Genomic DNA, 14,653 nt, shown 5'->3' with positions numbered 1-14,653 from the left:
TGCAATTTCACAACGTTTTCAACTGATTAATCATTCCCTTGTTGACTGCAGTTTTGATTCATCAAATGGTCACTTCTTACTTTTCGTTCTGGTGTGCTTATTCTGACAGTTTAACAAACAATAATAGAGAACAGTGTTGTAGTCGAGACTGCTTAAGACATTCACAAGACCAGCACAAGACCTCCAGTCTGAATTCAAGTCACAGGCTATTCAAATGAACTGCAACAAAAGTATTCCTTGGTCATTGTTCACCCTGTTACTTGCGCATGGTCTTGTGTCTGGTCTTGTGACTGTCTCGACTCCAACTCTGATAAAGAAGCAGGTGGTTACGTGTCTGTCAGGAGCTGAGGAAAATCTTAAGGAAATACCATTTGTGACATCACACCTTTGCAATGTACACACGTACACGCATCATCCAAATATGTAATATTCCTTTCAGCTAATTAGGACCAATTCTGTGTTCATTCCACAATTTCTTTGAGAGTTTCATGTGCAGAGTATGTCTTCCCTCTTGCACCTCAGGAGGGAAGGCTTTGTTTTCACAGTGTGATTTAATCAATCAAACAAAATTTCGGCAAATAAATATAACTGACAATATTGATTCATTAACAGGCAAACCAAGTAACACTGCTATCCAGGACTACCGGTAGGACCGTTGCTATTGGGAAAACTCAGCTGAAAACTGAAAACATATTCATAGTCTGCTCTCTGCACAGCTTTTTCTCAAACTTCATAATAATTTAAAGCTGAGGTGCCCAGCACTCTTTGAGGAATCCTTCTTTTACAACATACATGCATACACAACAGTGCTGTACTGTTAATTTTTCCCATTAGGGCAATAATTATAATCACAGAAACTGATCTTGTTGGGCAGTGATGCTGGAAAACAACCAATGTATTTCATGTATGATTTCACAAATCCACATTATACCCAAAAGGAGAGGTTGAAAAGGTGTTAATCTGTGATTACTACCGGTATGTAACTCAATTCATCATTCAGGGTGTCTTTAACCCTAACCCCCCAAGGGTGTACGTGTATGTAAAATCATATTGAAATTGGAGGATTTGGGACTGTTAGGGTTAATTTAGTTATTATTTAAAGGCATATCTACACATGTACCGGTACATGTACATGTGTAAGTTTCAGCTTACAGAATGTGCCTCCACATTTGTGCCATCAATTGCATACTTACATGTACATGTACAGGTACTTTTGTATACACATCTAGTTACTTCTTAAGTAGAATGGAAATAAAAGTGAACTGAACTGAACTTGATTGTTGCAAAGTCCACATTTCAAAAGAAATCTCTATGACTGGGGCAAAGGAAAAACGGCACTGGAGTTTGACTACAGCGCTACATGATGCAACTTACTTGCGACAGAGTGGGACACATTGTCAAAACCCTTCCAAAACACTGACCGACATACCTGTATACCGTATACGTGTAGGTCAGTCTGTTACTCATAGAATTGTACTTCTGTACTTGTGGCAGACCCAGCACAAGTTTATGAGGGGGGAGGGGCATCCACCATTACAAAAGAGAAGGGGGTATCCCAAGTGGTGCAAATAAGAATACAAATGAGGCAAATGTTTCATGGTATCCGTAATTTTTGTATTGAAGTTATTAATTTATGGCGCCACTTGAGAACAAAAGGAGGGAAAAATCTAGATGTGGTGAATGGATGTGAAGTGTGGTACATGTATTCACTGAAAGATTTGAGTCGGGAAAGCAGTCCAGAAACGAATCAGGGACAAACACCTGCTACCGGTACATGAACATGTACATTAGTCACAATCATGCACCATGCATTCTGTGAAAGGAGCTCTACACTTACCCGCTAGATAATGCAATTGATTGTGCTGAGGGAAAGGTCTGTTGAAAAACAACATGTACATGTACGATGTACCCAGCAAAAGGACGCTCTCCTCGAGCAGTTTCTGAGGATGATATGAAATCGATGCTGCCGTGCACGTTTATATAGAAAGTGTTGATGATAAGGCTGTCACTTTCGGTGTAGTAATGAAAAATGTAGTGGCGCTGAACGGATTGATCACTGTCTGCCTGGCCTGGCTGTCGTCACCATTCCTTGAAATGAGTTGGTGTACATGTACATGTATGTGAAAATATCACAAGGTCCTCACTCTTCAAACTGTTACTGGAAGAATTCTTAAGCGCAGCACGACTAAAGAAAATGTCGTACACCAAGCCCCAGGTGTAGTAATGATAAGCATTTCAAGAATAAACTAATGCGAGCCAGGGGCCAATTTGACAGAGCGCCTGGGTAAAAGATGCTGCTGAGCAAATGAATGCATTGGTGGAAAAAGTGGGATTTTGTTGGGTTTGGGACGGAGAACGGCAACAAAATGCAATTGTGAGCTTTGCCCCTGGCTGGGCTGGGTCATCTCACCTGGGATAGCCTGCTCACCTTGGCTGGAACCATCTCTGGCGACAGGCATGCTGGAAGTATAGGATAGAAGAACTTACGGCCAAAGAGTTTGAATGATGACCGGATCAGAGCCTTAGTACAATTACAGTACCCTGTACATGGACCTGTGAAAAGAAGGCACAGTAAAACAAAATGAGTACTGCATGAAAAAAGCGGACTTACAAACACAGATGTCTGGATGTTAAACGGTTCATGCACAATGTATATATCATACATGTACAGTACATGTGCATCTACTGCACAGAGGAAACCCCGTTCATCCTTCATACATGTACAGTAGTTTGTAAACAATGCTCCTGAAGGTGAACCCGACAAAATCTTCCATTGTGCAGGAATAAACCCACATGGTGCATTTTGTGCACAAGCGTGGCATACATACATACATGTGCATGTACAGTAGTGTGGACCTCTGCAAGACAGAAGTCCCCAAAAAGAACATTAGGTTTACAAGACCTTGTGCGGACTCGCACACATCCACGCAGTGTTTTCCCCCCTCTAAAAAAAAAAAAAACCAGCTTCAGAGGCATTTTGGGGACAACGTTATCAGGGCAAAATGAAGAGGAACAGTCCAAGAAATCATCATCAAACATCTAGCTCGAAGGAGTTATCCCAGTGGGAGAAAAGAGTACATTTATATTTTCCCCAAGCTTTCTGAACCACAAGAGAAGAAAGGAATGTCCACACTACACGTATGTTTTGTGAAACAAGTTTGTGTGTGTCTGTGTGGTACATTATTATTATTATTATCATTATTATACATGTATATTTCTGGTAATGACACCAAGGATTCCTCAAAAGTGCCCATGGCACTGTAGCTCCCAAGCCAGAAAAAATCTGTAGAGAGGGGACAGCAAGATGCAGTTACAGTTTTAGAGGTGGGAGGAAAACCCCAGAGGAATATTCTTGGTAAAACCCACAGAATCAGGTAGGGACTGAAAACCCAATCCACGTGTGGACCGCGCCAGGATTCGAACCCAGGCCACAGAGGTGGAAGGCGAGGAAAGAACCACTACGCCAACCTGTACACGCACACCAGTACTTAAACTGTCAAGTTCCCACATAAATTAATAGTTCCACCATGTACATGTATATGTACACATGTGCAACATTTCCTACAAAATCCTCCAATCTCTCCTAGTGAGTTTTGAAGAATATGAGCAACTAAGGGTGTACAGTTCTTCAATTAAAAAAAAAAGTGCCCAAATTTTGTGACCGGCAGGCACCAGTATCATACATTTGCTGTCAGGATTTAATGTGCAAGTACATGTACCTGATGTGTGCCGATACCTGCACATGTAATACTGTAAGTCATGCCAATTCAATAGACAGAAATGCAGAATTTGACTTTGAAAATACATGTAGCACCCTCCAGGGAGGTTGTTCTTGTCAAAGCTGTAACATGTACAGTACAAGTACATGTATGTTACTACACAGGCTAATTTGTGCTGAATCCGCACAAGAACGGACCACAAGGGTAGGCAGTCCAACTAAAGGGTTAAGGTGTCAAGCCCTGGGAGTAGAAACGAAATGCCAGAAGCTTACAGGTACCCAATAAATGTACACTGGATGGGGCTTTATCAATTGCAGTTGTGAGGATTTCCTTTATGTGGAAGCCAGGCTGCATTCAACATGTTCAATGTGCAAGTCTGTGTGCATGACTTGTGCATCCATGTGTGTGCAATGGAAGTGGCAACAGCTGCTAGCTAGTGGTTTCTCTTGTTTCTACTCTACATACCGGTACATGTAACGGTGTTGCAGACTTCAATTTTAATGTACTGTCAGCCACGATCATAAGGATACAACTCTTTGCTTTTTATTAGGAGAATCATTTCCCGTCCCCTGCTTTGTTGACTTCATGCAATAGACTGATTGCGTCCGCTAAATCACATGACCTATAGTGGGTATCAACCCCATATTAACGTGCGTTTTGAGTGTTGTTAACGAACAATACAACAAGGTTATGGAATAGCACCCAGCACATCAGTAGTCCGAGTATGGTGCTTACAGCCGGCTTTATTTTTGGTAAATGTTACTTCACACACTTTGCTTTGGGTGGACGCTGTGTTTGTTGATATCTAATATCCACTATAGGTCACATGACTTAGCTGGCGCGATCGGTCTATTCAGCAGTCACCTTGCAATCTTCTTGGACTTAATGGCCGTTTATGCAGATGGCATGGCATACACCGAACAGTGGAATAAAATCGGCTTCAGCAGTTTAATTAAGTTGCATTTCACAGGGTGCCTTACATGTACATGGAGTTAGCATTTACATGCAAGCACATACAGTACATGTATGTACCTGTACAGTATGCTTTTCTGACAGAAGTGTCAACAGTACAGTAGTTTTCATCCTGATTATACACCGAATTTAAATTTTTTAAACAAACAGGTTGTGTGCGAGAAGTGCTACATGTATGCACATATTGCATCACAGCGTTTTAAAAAAATATGGCGTAAAGCTGAAAAGCAATGTACATGTACCATTAACGAAGTACTTCAGCATGACTAACACACCAGTGACTTGTTAATGCGTGTACAAAGTCAATGTACATGCTTGCAAATCATACATGTACATGTACGTGTAGTTTGCTCATCATAAATTCATACAGAGTATGTGATGTTTACTGTCTTGAAACACTCTGTACATTTTCAGGTACCAGCATTGCTGTCCATGTCTCCTGCTTTTTTTCTTGGAGACAATTTTTAAAAGTCATTATCTTGCCGAAGTTCTTTTCAACAGAACTGGGATTTACTGGTATTCCACCTCTGGCCCTCACTTTAGAATTTATTTTTAATGTCTACGTAACATTCGTTTTTGTGAACAGATGCACCGCTACCTGCATTATGTACTTTTTTCCCCCAAAGATAAACAAGTATAGCAGAATGGTAAGCAGATGTACATGTGTACATGTATTTTTCAAGTGACAGCTTCTGTGTGCACATAATTCCATGGGGCATTAAATAATTCACAATTCAATTTTCGGGCGCAGCTTTGACGTCCTCATTTTCAAAGTTCAATGGGCCACACACGTGTGATTTCTCAATCCTAGGAATGCCTACCGCCATGTGCGACACTTGCAGTAATTGGCCGGGGGGGGGAGCCTTACATGAGAAATGGGCGTTCTGCCCACGGAAGCGTGGGAAATCACTTGGACCTGAAGGCTAAATCAGCACGATGCAGAGCCACATTTGCTAACGACAGAAAATGTTGGCAGGCTACCAGTACCAGACTGGTTCTGCTTAACAACTTTGTGAATCTGGATGCCACACCAATAAATCTCGAGCATAGTACCAGTACATTGTACCAATTCATTTGTACAATGTACATGTGTACATTAACATTCATGTACATAGGGTCTGTACTTCCCAGTATTTTTTTTAATTTTAGTACATACAAAAAACATGTACATGTACCATACATTGGAGCTGTGTTATTCGACCTTCAATTCGATTGAATAATCGAATATTCAGTTGTACCGACTGGCAGATTGTTGATGAATAAACATATACAAAATCAGCTGCAGTAACGCACACAATTGTACATTATAATCAATATAATACCAGTAGCTTCTCACATCTAGGAGTATCGGTATCTCCAGCCATGATTTAACAAGATTTAAGAGATGAACAATACTGTACTTCTTGCCTAGTTGAAAATTTCTATTCCTTTTAAATTGTAAGATTTCCGTCGCTTTTCATTTGAATCTGCTTGAAACAAGCCTCCATAGTGCAGTTTTTCTCATTTAAAACAAAACTTTTCCTTCTTTTTCACAAATTCTGAATTCGAATATTCAAATTCGGAAAATAATATTCAAATATTTGAAAATCGACAGAATTTGGTAATTCAGCCCTAACATTTAGGTACACTACATGTATGTACTGTACATGTAGGCAGGATCATTTTGTATATTGTACGTACCGGTACATGTCTTTTTGAAACTGCATGTTTTGAAAATTCTGCAGGCTATAGTTCCGGTACATGTACCTTGTCCATTTACATGTAATGGTAATTTGTTCACAAAATGGCGCAGGGCTGTGAGAACCACTGACACCCATTTCAGCAAGGGGTTTAAGCGCACGATAAATGGTACACAGATGTGAGTAAATATGCGGGCAGATGAATGAGCTGGAGTCTACTGTAAACATGCTCTATCAGTTCAGTCAGGGATTTACAAATTTGCCTTGGGCTTGCATGTCTGTGTGTACATGGTGCAAATGAGGAAGCTGGCAAGGTATCTGATTTAATTCGCCACCTTGCCCGGATATTACTGAAACCAAAGCTACATGTACATGTCCATAAATATCTTAATTCTGTACACTGGTGCAACTGACAAGAGATGTACATGTATCCTCAGTATTCTGAGTACAAGGAATGTTTGATTCCCTTTTTCAAAATGTGACATTTTACATATTTCCCTATTCAACAACACGCTATGTGACCATGTATAAATTAACATAAGATAATGCCCGTTGTGATTTGATAATGCATGGTACGAAAGACGCTCTGGCACCTGGGTATGAGACAATTTACATGTAATCCATTCCTATTGGTCAAGAGTCTGTGTGCACTGCAGCATGCAGAACTCGCCACGTGTGTGAAATCCATAAAAGGAGATTCTCCTGGACTACTTCCTCAAGGAATATACCATAAAATGGACGGGGATGTTTGGGAAAACGAAAGTAAAATTCTGGACCAAAATCCTTGGCAATTTATCATACGGATACATGTATATTGACTTCTTTTGACTCTCTCACTAAAACCGTATTTGAATGATAATAAATATGTACTTGGTTAGTCTTAAATTAATGTTTAAGATGGCTCAGAAGGACAAACGCTGATAATGCCCTCACCTGTGGCTGGGGCATTCGTCCATTATCCTCAGCTAGTCTCAAACACACCAATCAAGCACATACCGTATTTATTCCCCATGTAACTGAGCAACTACATGAATGTATCCTCGAATGTGTCAAATGTTTTGTGAGACACATTCCTGAGTCCTCCACAGTCATGGTAAGAGACCAGTTACTGTACCTGTACTATACCTCCCAACTTTGTCCAGTGGTCAAACTCTGACCAGAGTCTATATTGTACATGTACATGAACCTGTGTGATGTACAATATACATTACATGTACATTGACTTGGGATGGCCCCAATAGCATCTGCAGTGTGCAGAGTAAGGCATGCCCAACTAAATTTGGGGAGCGCACTGTGAAAAAAAAAACAGAACATGGGCAAGCAGTAAGTGCTGGAGTCATGAAACCCTACTGAAAAGAAATATGTACACACAGAGTTCAAAATGGAACCACAGTAAACAAAAAAGTGATATTTGCAAGGAGAAATGCGAAGAACATCATTGTGTATGGTACGAACATCAGTTATGACTGATGTTCAAGTACATGCACTATTTTCAATAACCCCCCTACCACAACATAACTTCAAATTCAAACTGGAACCTTAAATCCCTGTACCTGTACAAAAAAAGCTGAAATTCTGAGTAAAACAAAAAGAGCTAAAATCAGCTGAAAAATAAGATTCTCACACCCGTTTTTATGATCAATCTGTAGGATATTTACAGTCTGGAATGCCTGCCTTTATCAACACAGTTGGGCCTGCCTAAAGAACCATTACATGAGCACCTTTAAGGCACTGAACAAAACTGGGGCAGTGGACTGAGTCAGGCTCACAGTGACATGCCAATGTGCGTTACTGGAGCCAAAACCTCCCGGTTGCCATGTACGGGTACATTTATGTTAAAACAGCATCAGTGCCACCTATCCACATGTGTACAAAGCTTTGCCCGCATGCAAAATATACCCGCAAAAGGGATGTCGTTGTTGCTACATAAAAAAAGGGCATGATCACTCATATCAGCATCCTTCTTTTTTAAAATACAGTACAACAGAGTAACGGTAATTTTTAACCTACAGCAGCAAACAGAGGGAATTTAAAAGTTGAACGAACATTCAGCTTTGACAGTTTTAACATGAATTCTGTAAAATTGCTGGGGTTGTATGAATGTAATTGTTTACATGCACCTTTGTTTACCTGTGGGGTGGTTGAAAGCATGGAGGAAAGAACAACAAAGTCATTCATGGTTGAAACTGAAAGGAAATATGTGACCCACTCTGTGAAAAATGAGTCTTAAGTCACCAGAGCCGCTTTGGAGTAAAAAGGCCTTTAGAATAACTTTGCGCAGTGAAAATCAACAGGAACCCATAGAGTTTTTCACCATGGAGTATCCACTTTCATCAAACAAAAAACTCAATTTGCCCTCTCCAATACAAATGAAAAGTCCAAAAGTGGCTCTGGTGACTGAAGACTCATTTTCACAGAGGGGGTCACATTTCATGCATTTAGGAGTAATGCTTCAAATATTGTTTCAAAAATAATGTAAGATACATGCACCATGTTTCATTGCTGCTGAGAAAAGCCCAGCTTGTTAGGTGTTGTGTGTGAAACTTAGGTCCAAGGCAAGTGATGGACAGTACATGTAGTTTTTAACTCATTTTAAATCTTTCTAGATACACTGACATAATGTGTACTTTACGTATCAGTCCAAACTTACTGTACCTTTACAGCCTCTGCAGTCTTTTTCGAGGGAAACAATCTGTTTTGAAAGGTGGGAGGGGGGGAGTCTAAGGAGTAAGGTTGTACATGATGTAGTAAAAATTTACATGTAACATTAGACCATAGACCGAGGCTGAAATATTCCTGATAACAGAGAAATTCCTAGCATTTTCATTTCTAGCAATCCCAACAGCGAAACTGTCCTAAACATGGTCCTATATAAAAAGCAGCACTGTGTGTACATTGCTGTCTGCAAGGCCTGTCAAAACATCTATAAACACATGGTCAAAACCTCACTGATCAGAAGTAACACTCACTCACAGGAACTAGGAGCCTTCTCATTCATTCTCCCACCTGACCACGCGCCGACACGGCTTACAGTCATCCATACTGACCTCCTTAACCGAGCCCAGGGACATGTTTCAGTTTACACTCATATCTGGTCATGGTGCTGAGTGGTACATGGTAGGCCTGGCACACTGAATTACGGACGTAGTCTCGAGCATACATGTACATGTACATCCTAGTACATGTACGTACATGTAGGCTGCCTGCCATTCATGTCAATCGCGTTGGCTTAGGCCCACTAAATCTTCTGGGAATAGTAAATACGTACTGTACATGTAATATTTATACAGGCAATTTGCAGTTTTAATTGACATACCTTTCAGATCTTTCCTGAAAAACAGAGAGCAGTATTCCTTCACAGGTCAGACAAGTACACAAATCGATAAATTAAGACTGGGTGGTCACTAGTGCAGTCACATAATAGTACAGCTCAGTGCATGCGGTGCATGTCCAAGCTGCGTACCACGCAATGTGTGTACGCGCCCACAACGTATAACATTGACACGCATGAGCTGGCTATAGACGTCTCTCGAGGCTGTATCGTTGAAGCCATCCCTGGATCTTGTCCTGTTATTTAAATTGTGAATTTAATGGTATTTAAAGATTTTACAAACTTAATACGCAAATCACCAGGCGATGTACTACCAAAGGTAATGAACATTTGTAGAAATTGGTAAAAAATGCAAAATACCGCATTTCTAAAATAATACTTGAAATATAAAGATATTCATGACAGCTTTCAAAATTGAGGGCGTCCTATCCTGTTTTTCATCACAACTAGCTACAATCCTGGACAAAATAGTTGGAACACCTTGGTCGAGATCGGGCGGCCTGTTCTTGATCCGAGTTTCGTGTTCTCGCGCTCGAGCGGCGGGAACATGACCCAAAAACACTGTTCTCGGAACAGGTTCATACACCATCTCCTCGCCAGGGTTTTACAAGAACACACGGAAAAACTTGTGATATTTGATTTTTGAAAAGCTACAAAAACTATCGAGATGGCTTGAAAAGCTGGAAACAATGGAAGCTTTCTAAAATTAACAATAATTTTTCATAACAAAAATGATTTTTAATGGAAAAGAAGTTAGCCCAATTATTCAAACATTAACTATCTATGAATGCACAAGGACGACGCCACGTTGCTTGCAACTACAAATAACTAGTACCGATTACCGGTTGTACGTTCCCAACGTTCGAGCTGCCGAACAACAAATCGAGCTGTTCGTGAACACACGAGAACAAGCCACCCGAACTCAGCCCTTGTGGGAAGCGCGATGCAAAGATCCCCTCTCCCCATTCAATGTTGCGTTCATTTATTGGACCAAGATTCGGCCCAACTTACCCAATGAGAAGCAACATTGACAGGGGGCGAGGGGGGGAGGCATGTTCCAACGAGATTTGTCCAGGATTGTCTCTAAAAAGACCGGTTCGTAAGTGTGACGTCACTTGAGTTTTAACCGTGCTCACTGTACTTGTGCACTTCACATTGGGTTACATGCATTAATCTCCAGTATATAGACTGGATAGGACATTGCGTCCAAAACGCGTCCCGCGTATGCGTATTTTCAGGAGGGTAAATGACGAGCGTTGCGAATTTCGTTGCGTCTACTTTCAAAATGGAGTTTTTCAAAAATCGGTTGAGGTTTTTCTGCTCCATCCAATCGTCAGATTTTGAAGAAAAACTGAATTCCGCACCTGGAATGGATAAATTTGGAAAGAATAATGGTTGAGATGTACGCAGCAGTGAATTACCGGAAATCAAGTCAAGTCCGGGTGTGAGCTCAACTTTTTAAGCTGATTATATATGGATGAATTTTATTTAATTCCATTTTTTTTCACTGGAAATTCAAGATTGCGGCCAGAAGATCACTTTTTGTTTCAATGTGATGGAAGTTAGCCGCGAAAAAAGTGTTCTATTCGCCTTTCCCCAAAGATGCTCCTAAAATAGTAGTAAGACTATGCGCTCAACTCTGAAGGTAGCCGCCCGCGTATATCAAAATGGGCTCGCAATTTTGGGGCTTTCTGTACAAGAAGTATCCGGCCCTGGAAACTACCAGTCCAAAATTCGGGATTCATAGAAATATTTTTACAATCCCTCCTGATTATGGCATGTCTTATTGTAAAAAAAAACCAAGGGATCACAAATTACTAATGAGCTTGCGCGCAAAGTTCCAACCATTTGGTGAAATGCGTCCGACTGTGCTTTCCCACATTAAATTGAAATAGCGCCCTCAGGTTTTGTGTTACATGTTGCATAGGTGACCAGTCTTGTGTGTGCGGCATTCGGGAACTAAATAGTAAACCTGCATGTTTTGTGAGATTATGATTACTTTGACATTTTCCTGCATGTCAGTCGTGTTTTCCGAATTTACCTTTTTGGGGGCAGGGGTCTGGTTTTATGCCCTCATCCCCCCCAGGAGGCGTGACTGAACTACCCATAGCCTACAAACCTGTTTGAAATAACAGGTACATTTTGGAAGTATTGAGTTTGAAAAGGGAGCTACTTGACTATGCCATTTTCGTAACTCCGAATTCTGATATTATAGTTATGGCCAACGAGGCACAGATTAATTAAAATGAGAACATTAAGTTTTAGTCAGCCTGATCAACATTAAGTCTAACGGGGGTAACCATGAGTTTTTATACACATTCAAATCGTGGACCTAGGCCTATAACAATAGGGGACAATAGGGTCCACGGTTGCCGAAGAGTCCACAGTTGGGAAACGTGTATAAAACATATGGGAGGTCTTCCGAAAAAGTATGAACAAAAGAGGAAGAATAGGGAGTCCATGATTGAAGGCGTTTACACACTTGGGTGTGTGTGTGTGTTTGGGGGGGGGTGGGAACAGGATGGCCTATGCGCCTTTTCAGGCGACAATGGGGTAAAATCCAAAGCTAATACCGATTTGACATCCATTGCATTCTCGATGTCGTTTTCTGTTCTAGAAATTCCAGCAACTAGGGATTGTTCCTTTCTTTCGTTTTCATTTCATTATTTTCCTGCTTGTATTTTTCGGGCAGACCTGTCTGACTAGAGTAAGTGATGGATCAAACATTCACATTCACGAAAAGGAGCGGCAGATGCAACGCATTTGTGGCAACTTTTGGGGTCACCCAAGAAGATATGGAACGTATCTTTTGTGAGAATTTTTCTTTGAAAATATCAAATTACTCTGCAGTTGAAAGCCAACGAATTTGTTGGTATGACAAATGAAAATGTATTCCATCAATAAAATAGGAAGGCGAGTGCCGCCCGACTGTGCCCCCCCCTGGATCTCTTACTATTGAATCTCCGATAATAAACATTATACGCCTGACAGCTTTTGTACTGAGATCACTGAGAAGAAATGGACCCAAGACGGTTGGGATCGGTTTCACTGTCAAAAATTTCGGAAATGAATGGAAATAAATCAGCATCAATCCTGTGACTCATTGTATTTAAACCTAGAAAATTGCCTTGTGGGTTCTGCGCCCTGGGACATGAAAAAAAATGTTGTGAGGGAAAAATCCAAAAGTTATGCGGTGTTGACCAAGCATTCAGGCGCACGGACTCCTGAAATTCGCTACGAATCGCAGTTACCGGCTTCCATATAGGACTCTTCTGGGATCTCGGGGTTCCCGGCCCACCACACTTCCTCCCTGCCCATCCATTTAACCCCCAAAAGGGTTCGAGCGACCATGCAAGGGAGGAAACGAGACAAGCCCCTAAGCCCTGGCCGCCGAGTCGGCCATACGTCTCGAACCTGTACTAAGGCGCTCACCTGGACTTCGCGGACAGTCCCAGCCGCAGAGCTTTCCCGGTCGGCTAAGGTACTGCTGGTATTTGACGGGGGGTTAATTGGAGTCTCTTATAGCAACTGACTGACAGCATGCTTCGGGAAAATAAAAAGTCAATTCTGGGATTCGAACCCACCGTCTAACGATCTGAAAACTGTGAGCTTAACCACTCGGCCATCTCAGAGATACTGTTTTTTGGTGTTCATATTAATTAAGGAGATAACAAAGTCATTCAACTTAATGCACAGAATGTTGCATAAATGGTGCGTAAATACTGATTGAAACGTTATACGCCCTGCGCTGAGGTGCGCCCTCACCGGCGAAAGAGAGACAGGTGGCAATAAGTTTTTCTACCGGGTTTTAACACGCGTTCGGCGTGCACGTATAGTTAAAATTGTTGCGCGTACTCAGCGTGCTCCGCGTCAACGTGCATAAACTTGCGGTGCGTGAGTACTAAAGGACTGTCGATTTCATTTCAAAACACGCCCTCTTTTATTCTGCTCGGAGCGGATATAATGGAGATCAAGGGCTTACATGCATTGATTGCCATTTGCATGGAGCCATGGAACCCGAAGTTAACGCACAACTTCTGCGATTGTCCACAATGGGAACCTGCAAGTTGTGGTGCTTAACTCACTTTACGAACGGGATAGGGAGCGCGTACATTCCGCTCTTTGAAAATGCTGCACGTGCGCACGGAATAACAACCGCAACGGTACACCACCTCAACTGAAAAAAGGAGAGTTACTCACATCCTTTTTCATTTAATTTTTCATGGTTCACCGTTGCAATGTTTCATCTGAAACCCAATCAGAAAGTGAAAAGAGGTCGGACAGAATTGCGTACTCATCATGTAGCCATATAGCCCTTCAGACCGAATGCAAAACTTCATTTTAGAGAGATGTGTGCTGAAATTCTATGGTGCACCGTTCACGATGGGCCTACCTCATCCCATTTTCAGTGGCCAACTTGCCGCTTGTTGTTCATACTTGAGAGCAGCAATCCCATTCGTGCAAACTGACTATGGACCCTTCCACTGAAAATAATCCTGTACCGATGGGTGATCATAACCCATAGCGCCTGTATCACTAAATATTAAATAACGATGTATTTCCATATACCTTTTTTTTGGGGGGGGTGTTATGCTCCTGACAGGACATATTACCACAGTAACCACACCTTGCCTATAACAGTCATTATTTATTCCTTTCCAAAACCATGTAATGCTTACTGCATCACACTCACGGCAGCGCCCGAAACAGCAACGGGACAAACCCCAGCCCTCCCAGGTAACACAGACCCACACTCATGACACCCACTGTCCACTCAGAAACTCAGACAATCCTGGACAAAATAGTTGGAACACCTTGTGCGAAGCGCGTTGCAAAGATCCCCCTCTCCCCCATTCAATGTTGCGTTCATTTATTGGACCAAGATTCGGCCCAACTTACCCAATGAGAAGCAACATTGATAGCGGGGGAGGGGGGAGGCATGTTCCAACGAG

General features: G+C 41.7%; 1 protein-coding gene across 5 annotated transcripts in view; it reads right to left on the bottom strand.

Annotated features, from left to right (window-relative positions):
• The window catches only part of LOC110984898 (protein PALS2-like), a 32,885-nt gene extending 23,000 nt beyond the window's left edge, over nucleotides 1-9,885 (bottom strand). Inside the window, exons 1-2 of one of the 5 annotated variants that reach the window (XM_087135168.1) lie at nucleotides 9,687-9,885; nucleotides 2,411-2,553 (exon numbers count right to left, since the gene is read on the bottom strand). In XM_087135168.1, the coding sequence (XP_086991294.1) occupies nucleotides 2,411-2,459 (49 nt within the window). In that variant the 5' untranslated portion in view covers nucleotides 2,460-2,553; nucleotides 9,687-9,885. Of the gene's footprint in view, nucleotides 1-2,410; nucleotides 2,554-9,343; nucleotides 9,472-9,686 lie in introns of those variants that run through there. The other 4 variants (XM_087135166.1, XM_087135169.1, XM_087135170.1 and 1 more) reach the window with 4 other exon arrangements.
• Nucleotides 9,886-14,653: the final 4,768 nt, after the last annotated feature.

This window comes from Acanthaster planci, linkage group LG03, assembly GCF_054643075.1.
Source record: "Acanthaster planci isolate LZ-2023a linkage group LG03, COTS_SCS, whole genome shotgun sequence".
Classification (NCBI taxonomy): domain Eukaryota; kingdom Metazoa; phylum Echinodermata; class Asteroidea; order Valvatida; family Acanthasteridae; genus Acanthaster; species Acanthaster planci.
This window is presented reverse-complemented; position numbering and strand designations above follow the sequence as displayed.